The sequence below is a fragment of the Centroberyx gerrardi genome, chromosome 19 (assembly GCF_048128805.1).
Source record: "Centroberyx gerrardi isolate f3 chromosome 19, fCenGer3.hap1.cur.20231027, whole genome shotgun sequence".
In the NCBI taxonomy this organism is placed as follows: Eukaryota; Metazoa; Chordata; class Actinopteri; order Beryciformes; family Berycidae; genus Centroberyx; species Centroberyx gerrardi.
In genome coordinates, this window is record NC_136015.1 from 18,283,094 (window position 1) to 18,302,287 (window position 19,194).

Here is a 19,194-nt window from a genome sequence, read left to right on the forward strand (position 1 = left end):
ATACCTGCAATAAAATTATATAATGTCTGGTGTTTATGTTTGCCTTTGTATAAGCATTTTATTAATGACACTAGCCCATATTATGGTGATGGTAATGTATCTATAAGATTGTTATGTCTTGGGTTAATATATTTGGCCATATACAACCATAATGTCACTATATATTAGCCTATATAAGAAAATAATATATTTTTCAATGTATTGATTATTTCTCATTAAAAATACAAATTGTAACATACTCTGATAATACTTCTGGTTTAAAGACAGGCATTTGCACAGGTGGAAAAGTACTGCACAGCTGGCAAGCCTGCACCCTAACCTCTGTGATGAAATGTGTGTGTACGGGTCTGTGTGTCCTCAGGTAAAATACATGTTGGAACAAATTCCAGTCATCTTTGCCAGAATATTCCACTTCATCTACCCGACAAGAACGAAACACGCAGTAAGATTTTCCATTAAAACAAAAGAAGTTTATTTAACTTTTTTTCTCTGTATAATTTTATTATAATAAGACACTTCTCTGCTTGTACATTGCTCCCTTGAACTTAAAAAATGGCAACATTTGTTTGTGGGAATGTAAGTTGGGGTAGACAAAACTTAGATACATACCAATATACATACATGTGTGTATATTACGGTTCCATTAATAAACCATAAATGCTAGAACAGCTTGAACCACTCCAGGTACCTTGGTAATGCTGGAAATATAGTACAATCTTTGAGTAATTTTCTGGAATACACTACTTTTTTTTTCTTTTAACATGGGTACATACAATATGCGCACATCAACATTAGGAGTTAAGGAGGGATGGAGGACTCTTTGAGCCAGTGTTAAGTGTATGGCTACCAATATATAACCAGTAACAGGCAAGGCAAGCTGCACCCATGGATGTGTTCATGCTTAGAAGTCATAGTGAAAAATAAAATATATCCAACTTCACTTGCCTGTGTAAGAGTGTACGTTTAAATTTACACACAAAGAAACTGGTTAACTGTTTTCCACTGCATGTTCTTCATTGGGATGAACATATACACACAGTTGAATGTATATATACGTGGATGTATTTAAGAGAAACTGTAGAATCGTCCTAATAATATTGGTTAAAATCAAGAGTGGGCAAACAAGGCAGAAAGTGCTTGCCATTCATGTTACCCTCCTGTCCCCATCCCAAGTTATTATACAGACGCCAGAAAATGCACACGCGCGCACACACACACACACATACACACAGATACACATTATCAAATGCCCTACTCACAACATCCCAGAGCCGATCTTCAAACTGTTGTCAGTAAACAAACAAACCCCAACTTACAGCAGTGACAGAATTGATGCAGATGAGATTAAAATGATATTTAGTTCATCTCGGATGTTGTCCCCGGTAATTTTCAAGCTGTGTGCCATTTTGTGTCTTTGTGTGATACATATGTTTACAAGTGTAAGCCTACATCAATCCAATGAGATTTCCTGTAACACTCGAGGTCAGCATTATTCGTTGCAAATGAATATTTGGAAACCGTGTGATGAACAGTAGTAGGTGACACGGGACGCTTGCCACCGTTTCAGCGTAGTCCTGAATTCAATTTGTTTGGGCTACTGTACATGGACTGAAACGGCCATCTTGAAAACTTACACTTTGAAAATACTTCCTCAGACAAGGAGCTCTTGCCAGTCCTTCTTAGTCAAAGGAGTCTCCAAAAGAGCACAGAGTGCACCCCTGCAGGCGGGACAGCAGGGTGGGTGTAATAGTACAATACTCAGACAGCCTATCTCAGTACTCTGGGCCCAGACAGAGTACCAGTCCTGTTGCATCATGTGTAACTTTGCTCAATAAGATAACACAAAGAAAAAAAAAAGAAAGAAAGTAAAAACACCAACCATGGATTTTGTTATACTACAAGGAGTGCTTATTAGAATGTATTCAATTATCTATTGAAGCATAAACCATTTTCTGAAAGTAAATATTCAAACATTTTTCTTTATTCTATCATGACCTGCATTTTTCATTAGAACTCATTTTTCTCCTAACAAGATAGATATTTCAGCTGAAAGTATCTTTGAGGAAGAAAAAAAATGTTTCCAATACAAAAAAATGGAAGTCATTGAGGAAATAATGGTTGTTAAAATAAAGCCATCAAGCTATCAATTCAGTCTTCATAGGGTAAACAAAACTTGGTAAAAGAAGAAGAGCGAGGGGGAAATCATCGTCCTTGGGGAAACTTCCATTTTTGCAGTGTGCAGAACTTCTGCAGGTAAAGATGCTACCACGAGGCCGAAAAAGCCTTTATTTCCTAAAAGGACCAACCAAGAGCAATGAGAAGTCATAGAGCAGGTCAACAATTGGGGCGGGGGGGGGGGGGGGGGCTTCACACCGTCTATCTGAACAAGCAGCAGAAACATTGATATTAGAGACAAATCAATGCAAGTATGGGTGAGCAGTAGTACTTCAGTGGGTCTGTTATCACAGTAATCAGAGACGTACTTTTCAGGAGGAAAAAAAAAACTTGGAGGGAGGAGGGATTGGGGGATTGAATAAAAAGGTATTTTAATAACCTGCTTTGCAGAGGAAAAATACACACCCTAACTTTTTTCCATGAGGGAGGGAGAGAGGCTGAAACTGAACTGACAAATGAGGCCAAAAAAAAAAAAAAAAAAGAAAAAACACAAAGAAAAACAAAATATCTTATGGTACAATTGTTCTCATTAAAAGAAGAAACTGCACTCTCCTCCCTTTGTGAGGGAAGGTGATACAGAACTGCACTACTGAATACCACCCGAGCCCAAAGTGTGGTAGAAATATACACAGGTACATAAATATAAAAATTAGCCCAATCCAATATTTTGCCAATTCATTACCACATTTTCATGTTGCACTGCATCCACATGACTGCGTATGTGTTCCATGTGTTTTAAGATGTCATATTGTGCTTGTATATGCAAGTGTGTGTGGATTTCTTTTGCGTGAATGTCTTCAGTCAAAACGACGTGTGCGTTCATTAGAGAAACACATGTCTGTTGAATCCAACTGGGGTGAGATTGTTGAGGGAAGGAAAGGGGGGCACAACTGAAAAGGGGAGCAAGACAGGGGACAGAGGGAGAATTTACAATAACGGACGGTAGATAGCAGATCGATGAAGAGGGAGAAGAGGCGGTGGCGGGACAGCTAAAGTGAACGTGAACACCGTCTCCATATACTGTACAATGTGCTAATATGTTAAGGGATGAGAACAGATAAGAGATGAGAGAATGATCAAGAGGGATAAAGATGCAAGAAGATGGGTTTAAATGGGGGGTTGGGGTTCATCTGAAATGTTCTGAAATCTTCCATCACTTCCTATTTTTGGGGGAGGGCCAGTTGCCGCGCCTCTCTCCACGGTTGCCTCCTCCATTCCCGGCTCCGCCGCCGCCCCCGCCTGGTGGGCCTCGCGGGCCTCTTCCACCCCCTCCTCCTCCTCCTGCGCCTCCAGCGTTGACCCTCCGGTTCTGTCGCTCCATTCCTGGCCGCTGGCTGGAGAAGCTTCTTTTGTTTGCTGAAGACTCTTTTCCCGTCATCTCTCGCTCTACCACCCCTCCTCCTCCGCTACCCCCGCCTCCCCTCCCCAGGTGGTGATGATGGTGAGAAGAATACGACTTCCCTCCTCCTCCTCCTCCTCCCTCCCTCTCTCTGAACTCTGTGAAGTCACTGCTCTCGGAGGCCGTCTCCCACTCCTCGTTGGCCTGGTCTGAGTTCTGGTTGGAGAAGTCGGGGGACTTGGCTCCGTGGTTGTGGTGGTGCTGGGAGTGGGTCTGCCCAGCGTTGCCCTGGTTGTAGTGGTGATGGTGGTGGCTGTTTGCATTGCCGAGATGCCCACCGCCGCTGCTGCTGTTGTTGTTACTGTTGGCTGTTAGTGTGGCGTTGTGGTTAGCATTTGGGGCATTGCCTGTGATGGGAGCAGAGATGGGGGCTCCGTCATTGTCCTGAACTGAATTCAGGGAGGGAGAGGAGGGTCTTCCTCCCCCGATGACCCCCACTCCTCCGTTGATGCGTGCGGCATTCTCTCGCTCCTTCAGCCTCCGGAAGCGGGGCGGCTTGTCCTGCTGATGCTGGGAACGCCCGTGGCGGCGACGTCTAGGAGGCCGCTCAAACCCGCTGGGAGGGAACCCACGGCCGCCGGAGAGAGGGAGCGCATTGGGTCCTCCGGAGTTTGCCGTGGAGTTGGCTGAAGACTGCTGAGTCACAACTCCTCCGTTCTCAGTGGAGCCTTGAGTGACAGGAGCGGCAGCAGGTAAAGACGACTGAGGGGGGTTGGCCCCCTGGCTCTGGGCTTGGCTTCCATCAGCTGCCTTGTCCTTCTTCTCCCCGCCGTTTCCTCCACGGCCCGTGTCTTTGGGCCCAGAGGACTGAGGCGGGGCCTGCTGCTTCCGGGATGAGGCCGAAGACTTGGAAGACCAGCCGTGAGAAGCTGAACCGGCTCCAACCCGGTGTCCTCCAGCCATTCCTCCTGCACTGCCACTGCTCCTGTAGATGCTTCCCCCTCCACTGCCTCCACCCCTGCCCCTCCTGGAGGGCACGCCCCTAGGGGTGAAGACACGGGCCTGGGAACCTCTGGGTGGAGCAGACGAAGCGCTGTTGCTACCAGCGGCGCCGGCATTATCGGAGCCATTCTTGGCGTTGGGTTTCCGGGTGTCTTCCTTGTCTGAGTGACCGATGTCACTGGCTCCGCTCTCACTGCCGGTCTCCGAGCCTCTCTGCCTCCTCCTCTTGGGGATCTCCTCATACTCTGAGCCCTCGCTACGGGTTTCACTTCTGTTCCTGGCGCGGGCTGGGTTGTGCTGGGACCGGTCCTGACCGTGCCTGCCACCAGCCCCCTCACCCTTGAACTCCTGATGGTAGCCACTGGCAGCAGATGAGCGGTAGTCTCTGCCGCTCCTGCCGCCCACTCTGCCTCGACTGCTACTACTGGGCCCAGCGCTGGCCGTGTAGGTGCCCCGGTAACCACGACCACGCCCATAGAACTCTCCCCCTCGTCCGCGGCTGGCTCTGCTGCCTCTGGCGGAGACTCCATGGTGATAGGAGGTGCCGCCTCCTCTCTCAAAGGAGCGGTCCCTATCCCTCCTGGAGGAAGAGCCTGAAAATCCTGAAGAAGTGGTGTCGGCATCTTTAGGCCCTCTACCTGATCCTCCCCCACCTCCTCCTGAGGACCGCTCTTTTCCTCCATTCCTGGGCTTGGCTGTCTGGACGGGCTCGTCTTTACCAGATGGAGCCGATGTGTTCTGGGAAACAGAGGAGGCTTCCTGCTTTGCGGAGGTGGCCTGGCTGCCATCTTGCTCTTTATCTTTCCCAGAACCTACGCTTGTTTTCTCTCCTCCCTCAACTTCCCCTCCCTCCCTCTTCATCTCCTTCAGCACTGGCTTCTTGATGGGGCCAGCCCTCTTGTTAGCATTGCTACCTCCTGTCTGGCTGGAGGGTTTGTGGTCTGACGGAGTGTTGGAGGAGTCCTCTCCTCCACGGGAGTTGTTCCCACCCGCTCCTGCGTTGTTGGCCCTCCTGCCATGTGAAGAGGCAACCCCTGTATTGCTGCTGCCGGGCCGTGGGCCCCACTGGGTTTCTGTCTTGTGTTCCCGTCCCCCTCTTTGGTTAGATTTGGGATGGGGATGCTGCTGCTGATGAGGCTGAGCATGGCTGCCATGTTGAGGGAGAGGCGGGCCAGAGGTCAAGGAGGAATGGGGAGCGTATGCTGGGCCTGTTTTCTCCTGTTTCACATGGCTGCTACTGCCAGCACTACCAGCACTGGCTCTTTCACTAACACTGTGCCCTATGCCAGCTTCTGTCTCCCTCTGGGATGGGTGGTGATGCAGGGCAACTTTGCCACTTCCATCTTCCCTGGCAGAGGAAGAAGAGGAGGAGGAAGAGCAGGAGGATGAGAGAGAGGGCTGGTGGAGTGGGGGAGAGGGGTCGCCCTTCTTGGTGGGGGCCTCACCACCCCTCTCACGGCCATTCTCAGGCTTGTGGGGGTGGAGAGGGAAGTGGGGCTGGTGGGGGTGGTGGCTGTGATGGTGGTGAAGGTGAGAGTTGCTCTCAATGGGGGAGAGGTCTGCTCGACCGTTGCGATCATAGTGGGGGTGCGGGGCTCCCCAAATCTGGCCCTGCTGGGACCCCCGGGGAGGCCCCTCATCCTGGTGGGTGAAGCTGTGCTGTTGGCTTCCCCTCTCACCCCCCCTCTGCTGCTGCTGTTGCTGTTGGTGGGGGGGCATCCTGGCGCCCTGATCAGGGAAGTTGCTGTAGTTGCCCCGCCCACCCATATAGTGATGGGGGTGGTGGGTGCCTGCCTGGGCCCCCACCTGGGTGCCCACTGGAGGTGGGGTCTGGTTGGACCCAGAGTTGGAGCTGGGCTGCTGGATGGGGCCCAGTCCTCCTTCTCGCATGCGGTGTGGAGGGGTGTCACTCCTATGAGAAGGAAAATGGAAAGAACATACAGAAGTAAATTAATACAATAGTCATTCAATATTAGAGCATAGGTATACATTATATGGATATATTATCATCATCCGCAAGATTTTGTGTTACAACCATATATAGGGCTGTACCGAAGTTCCAAATGTGGTTCTCAATACAATACATATAACGGATGTGATCAAGTAGGAAAGGCAGGAAATAAAAGCAGGAAAGAGAACACAAAATTTCCATTAGCAATCAATGGGAGTTATGCATCCCAAAATACGGACAGATCTTTTGACCTGAGATATCTGCAAGTTAAATCTCCCTCTGCACCCGACTCCTGTATCCATACCTGGGCCCCTTGGCCACATCGTCCTCCTCCAACACCTGCTTCTGCCTCAGGGGGGAGGTCAGCCCACGACCCTCTCCTCCCCCAGGGAAAACCTCCGGCCCCCAGGCCAGCTTTGGATCCATAGGGGGGGTCCCACGATGAGGGTGACCCGGATGCTGCTGCTGCTGCCTGTCGAAGGGGTCTGAACCAGAACCCCCCGAATCAGACCGCTCACGCCCCATGAGTCCTGTAACACAGAGGGTTTTTTTAAGAGATACAAAAAGACAAAAACACTGTGTGATGGGAATTGTATCAAAGTAATTTTAAATATTTTACTGCATTTCTGATCAATTGTACAGTATAGCGTGGAAAAAGATTACGACGATTCATGGACCAGATTCAACATGGTGACCACACGGTATGTGCCTAAGCCCGCTAGCGACCACATTGGCCCACCACACATTAACATTTGACCCATTATCTCTCTTCAAAGCACTCCATCAGCTCTCACAGATAACGTCATGTCCACTCACCGGAGGGGTGCATGCCAGCAGAGTAGTAGTCCATGGGCGGGGGGCGGCCCTGCATCATGCGAGGATCCATGTAGGGCATCATCATCCAGCGAGGGTCAAAGTTCATTGGCAGGGGCGGGGGTCGACCCATATTGCTGGGCTGATACAGGGGTCCGCCCTGCTTGGGTCCGGGTCCAGGCTGCGGTGTAGAACCTGGGGAGGGACCCTGTGGAGCCTGGGGCTGGGGGGGCAGCTGGCTTTGGGACGCTTGGCTGTGCTGCTGCTGCTGTTGTTGTTGCTGCTGCTGCTGCCACTGCTGCTGCTGCTTCAGGAGCTGCTCCTGAAGACAAAAAATAGGAACAGGAGAAGATAGCATTGAGGATGTATTAGATTATCAAGAAAACTTACCGTTATCATCAATAAAGGTATGCCAGTGCTGGTAGCCAAGTAGCAAGGACCACACAAGCACAACCTGGACATAAGACTTCAACAATACAGAAACACAAATCCTAACCTGTTGCTGCCTTTGAAAACGTGGTGGAAGAGACTTCTGGTACTTTGAGTATCCCTGACCAGGGGGACCACTGGCTTGACGACCTGCTCCCCCTCCCATGTTCTCAATCTTCACTGGGTCCACTCCTCCTCCTCCTCCTCCTCCACCACCTACACCTCCTCCAGTACGGAGGTGAGTGTTGCCCATGGCCTCTTCCTTACTCTCTCCTGGTAATGGTGCCTCCAGAGGGGGCTGCTGTGGCTGGGGCACAGGAGGCTGAGGACACTGCTGGGCATCTAAACCAAGAAAGAAAGTGTACCAATATTTCAGACAGTGTTTGTGAAGGTAGGTGTAAAGCACTCCATTAAGCTAAGCCAATTAATTGTTTAATTAATTGTGATGTTTCAGTCATAAGGAGTTTGAATACAAATGCAGAGTTGAATCAGGGGGCTTTAATCAAGAGGTGGAAGCTTTATTTGGACTGTCATGTTTAGCACAGCAAAGATTGAGAAAGCTGAAACAAGCCAGCCATATAAGCTATCAATGTTCAAAATGATTCACATCAGCCACCATTGTTCACACCTGTAACTGACAAACTCACCTGCGCTGGAGTCATAGCTGCTGTTGCTGCTTGCCCGCTGCCTGTCACTGGCTCCAGGACCTGGACCCGGCTGGACGGTGAGCACCGGGGGCTCCTCAGGGTCCACACAGGGGGACGGGGGCTGGCTGATGTTGGGGGAGGAGGCTGAGGCCGACAGAGATGGACTGGGGCTGCCCGCCGTGGCACCTGCGGAGTTCCCATCAAGGCTGGGGGGTTTACTGCTGCTGCTGCCCCCACCCACGCTGCTGCCCTGCTGCTGTTGCTGCTTCTCGTCCAGCCTCTTTAGCTTCTCAGCGCAGGCGGCGCGCCTCTCCTCCTCCATCCTACGTTCCTCCTCCTCACGGCGTCGACGGGCTCGCTCCACAGCTGCAGATATCTCAGAGGAGGACTGCTTCCTGCGTTGACGCCAAGTCTCATCCTCATCCTCCCCCTGGGCTCCTGGTGCCCCTGGTGCCCCCGGGGCCAGCAGGCCAGCCTGGGGGGGAGGGGTGGGGCCTCCCGCTGCTGGTTGATGCTGGGAGGGGCCGGGCTTCACAGGGCCTGGAGGGGCACTCTGGTTATGGGGCCGGTCCTGAGAAGAGCGCATTACAAAAAAACATCACACTCCATTACGAGTAACCAACCCTCTTGATAACAATGTCATTGTTGCTCCACCAGTGATTACAATAATTGTAATAATCACATGGAAAAAGCATACATGGTTTTTTTTCTAAAGATGAACTATATATAAAACGGTCTAAGGGCGGTGGATGAGTGAATGACAGCAATGGCTTATCTATGAGGCCCTATCCAGATATCTACCTGTCGATAATAGGAGTAGGGCCCTTGTCCAAGGAGCGGCCCAGGTGGGGGGGAGGGCTGCTCCCGAGGACCACCCAGTCCAGGCCTGCGCCCCTATATACAGGCAGACACAGTTAGCCAGGCTCCACCACAATAAACTACACTGACAAAAACACACACATACACTGACACATCTCTGCCCTCAAAGAAACCTTTGCTTTACAGTTTGCACGAACTGTTTGTTGTCTATTGTCACGTTTCCATTTCCATCTTTGGAATCTCCATCCTGTCTGGGCAACACCTTGTTGCTGTTCAGCATGCTACCTGGTAGTTGGATGGTGCTCCCTGGCCCACCCAGCCACTACCTCCCTCCTCGGCCCATCCTGGCTTGCTGGAGGGGGGTGGGGGGCCGTCATCAGCGTTGGAGGGAGGGGTGCGACGGGTGTCCCCACTGCTGTCCGAGGCTCGAGGGCGAGAGGTCACAGGGGGGCCGTCCTGGGACCTCTGCTGCTCCCTGAGGAAGAGAAAAAAAAAGAAAAACTTCACAACACATCCTGTTTGTTTAAACATACTATAGATAGTTGGAAATTTACAGTCACTATTCAGATTACATTCGAATTTTAAGTCGACAAAAAGCATTCTCTTTATCATCTCACTTGATCATAATTGACTGATGATTGACATTGACAGATCATAATCATCATTTGAATCAACCACATACCGTGAGCCATTTTTGCTCTCAGTCCTCTCCTCATCCCCCTCTTCTTCGCCTTCATCATCGCTGAACTTTAACTTGGCGGAGTAATCAATCTCCTCATGTGCCCCTGTTAAAAATCAAAAAACAAAAAAACAGACATAAGGAATGGATTTGAACCATTGCCATCTTTGTATAAAAAAACGAAACAAATAAACATACATTCACTGCATGGGGACAATGGACACTTGTTAACTCCTCTCCCACTTTGATAAACCTGATCTCTCTCCCATCCCCCCCCCCCCCCTCTCAGTAGACCTATGCAATGGCTGGGACCCCTCTGCTTGGCTCAGCAGGAAACATGATAGGCAGAATACATCTGAATGCGTTAGGCAGCATCAATCTCACCCACTACCGCTAAATCATCACCTCCTAAATCATTTAGCAGCATAAGCACTAAATCATCATGCACTGCACTTGGATATGAAAGGTATGTTGGTGTACTTCTTCATCATGAAAAATTAACAGTGCTGGTTTCTGACACTGCCTTGTACAAAAAAGACCTTTTAAGTGCTAGCTCAGTACAGCTATAGTCAACATTCTGCACTAATGGTAAGCATAAACTTTATTTTTTCTGTTCCATATAAATGTCATGTACACAAAGACACAACCAATCTATGTGCAAAGATTTAAATCCTGCTCAATAAGTTCTGATATTTTGTTACTTTCACTTTATTGCAACAGACTTATTAAAACATTTCTTGGACGCACATAATAGAGCATTTAAGACAGGTCTAATGGGCCTATTTTTCTTGTCATTTGATCATTTGTGATCTTGGAATTATAAGATTCTATCTGATTTTTTATTGTTTTTAAATAAAATTGAGTTAATCAATAAGTTCATGACCTGAATGCTACTTTATGCTTGTGTCTTTTGGGGTTAAATATTTTAAAAGCTAGAACGTACATTCGTTTTGCCAGATCTTTCATGCTCAATATTTCAGAATTACACTCAAACCGAATAGAAAATTATAATCCGAAGTGTACAAATTAGCTGTATATCCATGAATGGACATCTTCTGACCTGCCCAACCCTCGTCTCCATCGTGGTCCAGCTCGTCCAGCTCCTTCAGGTCGTCCTGCTTCAGGATGGATGGGCGCTTCACCACCTCTCCACCTGCGCCACGTGGACCGCCCTGAGGCCTCCCATCGGGACCGCCCTGCCCACGAGAAAACCTGGAGGGAGGACGAGGTTTTTTGTCAGGAACGTGATGAAGATGCAGAAAAAAAAACATAGGACACATTGCCAAAAAGGCAGGAAAACTGGGATTCAATTAGAAATGAATGGAGGTTGTGAGCCCTAAAAGCCTACACAAATCTGATAAATCATATCCCCATTAATTCATTTGCATTCAGAGTGAGTTTTATTCTGCTGGAAAGGAGAGCAGAAGAATAGTTACACTGCAGTGTTGCACTGCATCAAAACACAAGCCAAAATGAGAAAAACATCAAATCAGCTCAATCATTAGCTTCACAAAATTGTTTTCATTAGAGAGAAATACAAAGGGATTTACCTGGGGGCAGGCCCCTCCCCAGGTGGCGGGTACCTGTAGGGCCCCTGAGGACCATAGGGGGGCGGGAAGGGCAGATAGGGAGGATACATCTAGGAGAGAGCAAGAGAAGAGAAACAGAGCAGGTTCAGATACCTATTCTTCATGCACCAAGTACAGTATAAAGAGAGATGGAGTAGTGGTGGTAACTTGTAGTTAAGAGTCATGTTTATGGACAGCTGACTGACAGCTGAGCGCTCCTATCCCAGTGGAAAGAAGACTACATGCCCATCTGTAGTGAGCACATAAAACACTGACAGTCTGGCACCTAGCTGAGGCACCTTGACGTGCCATAGCTAGCTAACCAACTCCTCTGCTGAGTCGTACATTCATTCAAAGAGGAAGGGCTCATTAAAACTAGGTAACAATCGTTAGAATCAGAAAGTGCAGCGCTGGCAAATTCTGCACTCCATCTGTGCACAAATGTTACAGTATTTAAATGAGTTCTGCGGATGCGTTGCATAGCATTAAGTCCTACAGCTATGGAAAAAGACATCTTCATTAAGTGAAAGTTAAAAAAAAATGTTTTTGCTGGCAGCACAGTTCTAGGAGAAGGAAAGGCACATTGAAGAAGAAGAGACAGAAAAGCAAGGAGGCAAACTTACGAAGGGAGGCATGATCCCTCGGTACGCGGGGAACCCAGGCCCGACGGGGGGCTGTGGCAGGGGCAGGGCGGGGCTGCCTGCTGGGGGGTTCCTAGGTGGCCCATGGGACTGGGGGTTCTGAGGGGGGACCTGGCCTCCCCCGGCCACCCCCTCCATCACCAGAGCCCCGCCATTGCCACCCTCCGCTACCCCCTCCCCAGACAGGGTGGGCGCCAGGGCACGGCCCCCACCGTCCCGCCAACTTGTAACGTCTGAGGAGAGAGGGAAAGCGAGAGGAAGGACACAGAGGTCAATATGGTTTATGGGCTTTAATGGAATGAGTTCAGAGATGAAAACCCATTACTTTAGAAACATAACACATCCACTTAATGTAAGACCAACCTCTACAATATTTCATCTTCTGGGTGGATGTTTATCAGACAAACTTCAGTCTACAGCTGCAAGTTATTTCTTTTCTCTTCTGTTTTTTTAGTTCTTTTTTGCATTGTCAAGTACACTGCACTGCAAATCTTAGCATAAAATGAACAGAACCAACACCTACAGATTCTGTACAGTACCATGGCACAATTGTGGTGGTGATGTACAGACCCAATTAATTAGCAGTTTATTTGAATGTGAGCCCAGCTCTCTGACTTGCTAGTTGATCAGCTGCCCTGTTCTCTTCTACAGAGAATACACAACAGATTTTGGGCTATGTGGCTCGCTAGATAACATTATCAAATGAGCCATTGGCAAATATAGCTTGTAACATATTACATATATACACAAAAGCACTACTTATACAACAGTGTGCTTTATTCTAAAATGCTAGAGTATGTGATGTTTTACAATCATAAAAAGATCGTGCCACATCACAGTAGATACAGCTAAATAAAACGGAACATATGATTTATAGAAAATCAAGTTCTGTACACTGTGATGAACTTTGATAGCGTACAGTATAGAGGAGTGAAGAGTCTCACTGTGGCCGACTCAATTAACTGGACAGATTGATTATTGGAGACTAAAGCCTAGGTCAGACTACAAGACTATTTCAACTAGGGACAGTTCAAACTAAACGCCTGCAGTCTGGTCAGGAGGCTGTTCACACTAGGCGACGGAACAAATAATCGTTAAGAATCTGTGTTAAAATCGTCTAGTCTGACCTAGGCTTAAGTAGGCGTTACTCACTCTGGGGGCGGAGGCTTGGTCCGGGCCCATACCACTGATCTGCAGTGCCCTGTTCTCTGCCAGCTCTGTCCTGGTCGCCAGCCGCCTGCAGGGTGGGAAATTCCTCGCGAGAGAATGGCGACGGTTGGTTTGATCCCTTTCCACCTGCAAACGGGGAGAGTACAAGAGGATGTTGTTCACAGTGGGGAACATGTGTAACTAGAAGGTCATTCCAAAGAAATTCATGAAAAACACGGAAAGAAAGACCCACCATCCCCTTGTGTTCCATGTGTAACACTGGCCTGTGCCCAGGACCTTGCCCCTGCGGCCTGGGCTGAAGCTGGGGCCAGAGCCTGAGAGGGACACGCAAAGAGACAAACGCCACATATGTCAGCCATTATAAACCTCCAAGTGTGTCATTAACTTGCAGTGTGCTTCGGCATTCATGTTTGTTGTTGTGACTGTCGGTACCTCTGGAGCTGGCGGGGTTCTCGGGCGGGTCGGTGCAGGCATCTGTGAAACCACAGGCTGCTGCGATTCCGGCTGCGGTGCTGACAATACATCGGTACTGAGAGAAAAAGGAAGGCATGAAACGGAGGAGACGAGGGAGAAGGGAGTGGGGAGAAAAGGCGAGAAAGAAACAAAAACAACAGTTGGGTTAGTGTTGGATATGCCAGTACTCTAAACACTTACTGAGCTAAGAGTCTATTTGTTTGTGTGTTACTCTGTTTCCATGCAGAACTTAAGAATAAAGACAAAGAAAATATCACGGTCGGGTTTCCATTAGCCAGTAATTAACATTTTTAACCTGTAAAACACTCCAGCAAATAAAAAGTGGTAATAGTGGGATAATTCCTTTTTCCCCCTTATGTGTAAGACTCAAAATATGTCTCCACACACACCCAACCATGACACTAACTGAAGACTACTCTCCATAGAAACATTTAAAAATGTACCTCTCACTTATAAAAATGTTGAGATAGCTTCAGCAACATAACAACATCCTAATGCAGTTCTCGACCATCTGGAGCAACTGTAACAGATACAAGTCTAACTGGTGTGTGTGTGTGTGTGTGTGTGTGTGTTGGGATGGCTAAGGGGGGTTACTTACCTCTTTGGGTCTGCTGGTTCCTGCTTGCTTGCCCATCCTGTGCCGTCTTTGGGAACGAGCGAGACGTTGGGGTCGTTGCCTTTGTTCTCCGCCTTCAGACTGGGCAGGTTGGCAGGGGGTGGCATACGCCGCGCGGAGGCAACTTTACCAAGAGACTGCAGGCCATGGCGGGGGGGAACTGATATGGGGAAGAGAAAGGGAGGTAATTGAGAAAAGACGTCATTAGCACAGAGAGAGACCACTGAAACCTGACACCAATGAAAACCACTGGGAGAGGGGAGGGGCCTGAGGACAGAAATGGTGGTCGCTGCTTCCTTTGCTAGATATACAATTAAAATGCTGAACAATCCAACAGGGCCTAGGGCCAGGCAGTTTCAGTCAGATGATTCTTATGAATATGGATTATGAAAAGTTACCAGCGAAGTCATGATTTTAAAAAACCTTCAGCAATCTCATTTTACTTAGAGCTAATAGAAGAGTATTAATGCTCGCAGAAGCATGGAAAAGCCTTCTCTGGTTTCAGGGCTGTAAACCTTGTGAAAAGTGAATCTGTGCTGAATATCAATCCCTCATTTGTTTCTGGAGGCTGAGAGAAACCACAGCAGTACATGGCCTCACTATGTAGGAGGGGGAAGTCTGTATTTTGGAAACGGGGACAGCTGCTTAGATCTGGTGGGGAGCTCCTGAATAAAACATAGACTGGGGACTCGGCACTGAAGTCAAAATGCGTCCACAAGTGAGCCTCTGTCTCAGGTCAGGCTCAATAGCTCAGTGGCTCGGTTGACATGGCAAGGCTCAGGAGTCATTCACCCTCCAGGTCATGTACAATTTCTCTATACCCCTCTATCTGGCTACAGCAGTGTAGCATTCTAGCAGACAATGTTTATTTTTTTCTACCAGACAGCTGTAAAGGCCTATAAATAAGGGTGGTAAACATCCCTGATCTCTGAATGATAATAACAAGAGCATCAGCAAACCAGGTTGTCAGGCAGCAGAGAAATGTAGCATATCATCCACTTCCTGCATTGGAAATCAGCACCAGAGCCATTAGGGAGACAGTCAGCTAATACATCAAACTTGGAGCACTCGGTGGCAGGAGACAACGCAGCACAGCCAGCCACTTCAAATCAAAAGGCCAGCGGGTAAATCCAACTGTGACCAAAGCTGATCTGTTTCTTTAGGCTACATCTGATAAATTAACACCAGTCTTACATCGTTACAGTCAGCGGCAAAACAAAAACATCTGGCAAAAATGCTAAAGTAACCGGCAAGGCATCCGATTTTGAAAACTAATACCCTGGGTTACTGGAAGGCAGACAGCATTTGAACAGGCAGACATGTAATGAACTCTTGGATATGAGAAAATCAAGATACTCACCAACAGGCTTTTGTGCTTCAAGGCTCTTTCCTTTGTATGTATCAAACAGGTTGAGAGACGCATACTTGGTTTTGCCATCCTTCCCCTTTGCAGTTTGCCCAGAGCGCTCTGACATTGCGCTGTCCGCTCATTGAGTATGGTGAGCCCTGAGACTGGGAGAGAGAGAGAGAAAGAGAAAGACATCTGACACCAGGTATACATGGAAAGTGAGAGTAAATGTGCTGAGTTGACAAGCACAGATTCTAAACAACCAGCACAAACAGAAACACCCTACGAATATCCCGCAAAACTGAAATATCCTGAATGTTTCTGCTGTGGCCCTGACAATTATGGAGGGGGGTTTGGCCTAAATGATGATTCCCCTGGGTGTTTGTGATATGATTTAGCACGTAGACGAGCAGACTTGGAACAGTGCATGACTGAACACCTCATCACAGGAAACACTGTACCAAAGAAAGAAAAAAAAAGCAGAACCATGGTTGCCATGGTGACACATTATAAATGATATTCTTCTATGCCTGCCTTGAGAAAGGGTTGCCTCCATGGCAACTGCCAGGCCTTTTGCTTGAACCCATTTTACTGCACATCAATAAAACACACTGGGCTGACATCTGTCCAATTCAGAATGATTTGGCTATATCCAGTAGGTTAAACTGCTCCCCCCCCAACCCCACCCATCTCCCATTAAGCATGATTACTGAGAACAGATGATTCTCCTAGCCATCTGATGCTACACAAACCATTAGTCATTTCATTCACTGGCATTTTGAAGCGGTGAAATTCATGTAAACCAATCCAAACGGTTCATGACCAAAAGAATAACATTAGAGCTATAAATAGGCTTCCAAGTAATGGCGCTCAGTATTGTGTCACCTTGTTCTGCATCACAGTAGTCTGTCCAAATCAAAATTTCAATAATTGGGTAAACTGAAACAATTAATGGTATCACATGACATCATTGCTTTGTCAATCTTCGGCACACCTGAACAACAAGTCTAGTGAAAGGATAGCTGCAACAAGGCTTACACCAGGAACGAGATAAACAACACTGGCGTATCCATATTTAGGCACGCCAACGGATTCAAACAGACAGATTTGAAATCATGGCCACACAAAAAACAGCTCTAAAACCCAATGTAAAGCGGAAAATCTACTATTGCGCACTAAGCCTTGTAACTACACAATGTATGATGTTGGCAACACACACATCACACGGTCACCGAAAATAAATATACCAAGCAACAAATAGTTTTAGCCTACACAATGACTACCGAGCAGCACCGCACCGTGCCTCAATAGCCCGATGAGATTAGGAAATTAGGTCGTGGGATGGCTGGCCAACTACATGTTGTATGGGGATTAACAGGGACAGCTACGTTAGCAAGCCGTGACTGCAATACACCACAAAGGGGCCTTGTAAAGCTATGGCTAACGATGCGCAATGAACACTAATACACGGCAGTCCTTGGCTCGGGAAACATACACCGGCAGTACGGAAACTAGCCAGACACGAAGGAATATCGTACAAAACGTCCAATGAAGACGTTGCTAACATAAACATCAAACTGTTGACTGTTGCCAACACATTAGCTAGCTTTCCTGCTGTGCTAACTAGCTTGCTAATACAGGGCCTCAATATTCACGTTGGGAGGGGGACTGCGATGTTTCATAATGCATTTTCAATCCCTTGCGGTAACGTTAGCTCATAGCTCTTCAACTCAACGAGCGGTTGCTTTTTTGTATCATATCGACATCGCAATCGGACCTTTATATGAGACAGTACTGATTACATACCATCCATCAGAAGCACAAGACAACACAGAAAAATATATTTTTTAGGAGAACAAAACAAAATGGCGGTGAAGATAGGCCCCAATGCATATTACATAGACCGGCTGGGTAGCTGTAAGCCAACTCACCAACATACGCTGTTAACTACCAATTTATCACGCAGGGCATAAATACACACATGCTGAGACTCCTTGTGTTGGCCAGTAAAATCCCCATCTGATAAATATGAGCTCTTACTATATGGAAACGTAAATCCACTTTGCATTGGCGTTATACACGACCAGCTGAGATGTAACATTGGATCTTTTCAGGCAAGCAACCTGCTATCCGCTAACTTATTAGCTTACTTGGCTACGTTATATGTCGAGGTAGCTACCGTCAGTTACTAACTATTTCTACAAACAGTTACTCATGTGACTAGAAAACATTACATAATTCATAAAAGAATACGAAACACGCGAATTTCATATTCTGACATGACTAACAATAGCCAACCAGTTAGCCCGGCTAGGCTAACTAACCAACAACCTAGCTAGCTAACAACAACCAAGGAACAGTTCATTTCCAACATATAGACTGGACCCCCACAAAACATTTTCCAGGCTAAATTCATATTACGTTAAAGCTAACGGTAATCATTTTCGCTCAACCCAACGTAACCGAATCTGTGTTTGCATAAAACATGCGAAATTTGCCAGCCACTGACCTGGTCTTGTCCCGACTTGTCTCGAGGTTGTATCGCAGAATAATGAGGTTAGCTATGCTATCGCGTAGCTTTCTAGCAAGTGACCCAGCTAGCAACGTTAACGTCGTTAGCTACCCCGACCTCGAAGATCTGCTAGTTCTTTGGCTATGCAGAAGCCCGAACTAGATCTGATTAATACGATAAAGCCGAAGACGGGATATTGAAAAACATTTGTATAAAGCGGCTTACTTGTACTCCTTTTCTTTTTTCCACAAAACAAATGAAAAAGGAAAAAGAAAAATGTTACAGTGGGCTCGATCCGTCACCAAAAGAGCCGTCAACGGCTACTGGGTAATTCCGAGAGATGGGAGCCGTTTGGGACCTCGAAGGAAAAAAAATCAAAAGGCTTTGAGAGTTTTTGATTTATTAATGTGCATTTCATAATGGGAATTAGTCATATTTAGGCATGCAGAAAGACACGTTTGTAAAGCTAATGCGGAAACGTACACATTGTGCGTTTTTGCATTTAATATTGTTATGAAAATTAATAGACCTTCTGTAGTCATTGCACCACAGTTGAACAGAGTTTAAATTTGGCTTAAAGAAGAAGAAAATTGGCTTTAAGAAGTTAGTTAGATGGAAACATAAGAGCACAACATGATATTGATCAGGAATTTAATCCAATATAAAAAGTATAGTTTGACATATTTTTACCATATTGTGTAATCTAAAAGCAATAAATAATTAACTATAGACATAAAACAGCTGCTTTCTCTTGACAATACCATGTTAAGTTAGTTATACATTTTTAATGAAAAGGTGTTAAAAAAAACAAAACAAAAAAAACCTTATTTATAATGATAGCTCTGCAAAAGTCAAAGGGCTTGCGGAGGTGAAGGGGATAGCTTCACGGATGGCAATATTTTGAATGATTAAACAAATGTTAAGTTAGAAAATAGACATTCTAAGCATAGGAGTAGAAACAGATGGCTGTAACCATGACAAAATCAGAGCTTATTTCAACATTTTAATTGC

The 19,194-nt window shown here is 47.0% G+C and overlaps 1 protein-coding gene across 3 annotated transcripts; it reads right to left on the minus strand.

The window, feature by feature from the left end:
- Positions 1–448: 448 nt before the first annotated feature.
- Positions 449–18,496, minus strand: prrc2a (proline-rich coiled-coil 2A). 3 transcript variants are annotated; one of them, XM_078290227.1, is made up of 17 exons: positions 18,181–18,259; positions 15,684–15,835; positions 14,306–14,483; positions 13,666–13,762; positions 13,466–13,547; positions 13,216–13,359; positions 12,046–12,296; positions 11,405–11,493; positions 10,915–11,066; positions 9,858–9,960; positions 9,461–9,650; positions 9,158–9,250; positions 8,357–8,927; positions 7,777–8,051; positions 7,284–7,602; positions 6,772–6,997; positions 449–6,428 (listed from the first exon to the last, which is right to left on the minus strand). In XM_078290227.1, exons 2-17 carry the CDS (start codon positions 15,796–15,798, stop codon positions 3,329–3,331), a joined length of 5,985 nt encoding a protein of 1,994 aa, XP_078146353.1. In that variant the 5' UTR covers positions 15,799–15,835; positions 18,181–18,259; the 3' UTR covers positions 449–3,328. The 3 variants fall into 3 exon arrangements, with proteins under 3 accessions (XP_078146353.1, XP_078146352.1, XP_078146351.1); XM_078290226.1 differs by lacking the exons at positions 9,158–9,250; positions 18,181–18,259 and adding an exon at positions 18,409–18,496; XM_078290225.1 differs by lacking the exon at positions 9,158–9,250.
- Between the last annotated feature and the right edge of the window lie 698 nt (positions 18,497–19,194).